Source organism: Orycteropus afer, unplaced genomic scaffold (assembly GCF_000298275.1).
Source record: "Orycteropus afer afer isolate SDZICR_OR568_19922 unplaced genomic scaffold, OryAfe1.0 scaffold00327, whole genome shotgun sequence".
NCBI lineage: Eukaryota > Metazoa > Chordata > Mammalia > Tubulidentata > Orycteropodidae > Orycteropus > Orycteropus afer.
In genome coordinates this window covers 3,437,731-3,438,812 of record NW_006921914.1, presented here as the reverse complement: position 1 = coordinate 3,438,812, position 1,082 = coordinate 3,437,731, and the positions used below count along the sequence as shown (strand labels likewise).

At 41.3% G+C, this 1,082-nt stretch overlaps 1 protein-coding gene across 1 annotated transcript in view; it reads right to left on the bottom strand.

Annotated features, from left to right (window-relative positions):
- The window catches only part of LOC103206702 (protein ARMCX6-like), a 14,956-nt gene extending 14,144 nt beyond the window's left edge, over nt 1-812 (bottom strand). Inside the window, 1 exon segment of the mRNA XM_042782455.1 lies at nt 680-812. Within this exon segment, the coding sequence (XP_042638389.1) occupies nt 680-812 (133 nt within the window).
- Between the last annotated feature and the right edge of the window lie 270 nt (nt 813-1,082).

The following is a 1,082-nucleotide window of genomic DNA, read 5'->3' as shown; positions in this document are numbered from 1 at the left end:
GTGGCTGGCTGGTGGGTTTGAACCACCAGCCTTCTAATTAGCAGTCAAATGCTTTATGCACTATGCCATAAGGATGGGGTGCAATCAGTCAGTTAAGACTAATCACTCAGAATATATAATGAACTTCTACAACCTAACAACAAAAGATAAACAACCCAATCAAACAATGGGTAAAAGACTTGAATAGACTTCTCACCAAAGAAGAAATACAAATGGCCAACAGGCATATAAAAAGATGCTCAACTTATATTCAATATTGTGTTGGAAGTCCTTGCCAGAGTAATAAAGCAAGAAAGGGAAATAAAAAGCATCCAAACTGACAAAGAAGAAATAAAACTATCCCTGTTTGCAGATGATATGATCTTATACCTAGAAAAATCCCAAAGATTCAGTAAGAAAATTCTGAAACTGAATGATAGTTTCAGCAGAGTGGTAAGGTAAAAGATCAACATACCAAAATCAGTCAGATTCCTTTATACTAGTGAAGAAAACTCTGAAAAGGAAATCAGGAAAGCAATACCATTTACAATAACCACCGTGGTAGTTAAGGGTGTGTGTCAGCTTGGCTGGGCCATGGTTTTGAGCAGCTTGGCAAGTAGATATAGTTATTTCCCATGATGAGATTGTAATCACCTCCATGGATCTGCTTTGAGCAGGTAAGTAGTTGAAGGAGAATTACCTTCGGGGTGTGGCCTGCTTCCAGCATATAAGGAGAAGTTTTGAGAGAGGTCTCTAGCTTCTCGGCACATTTTGGATTCTGCATTGGCGGCGTCTTCATCTCCAGTTCCTGGGCTTGAGCCAGTGCTGGCCATGTTGTTTGCTGTTCTTGCGATTATGTCATTTTACCTGCTGCTCTTGGGTTTATCAGCCTCAGCAGCCAGCAGCTGCCTGAGTTAGAAGACAGCTCCAGCTCCAGTGGGCCTGGAACAAGAGGCAGAGCTGAAGCCCAAGATGGAGGGACTTCTAGCATCCTAAACTGTAAATGAATAAATTCCTGTTTGGTAAAGCCATCCACTAGTGGTATTTATGTTATAGCAGCACTAGAGAACCGAGACAACCACTCAAAAGATGAAATACTTAGG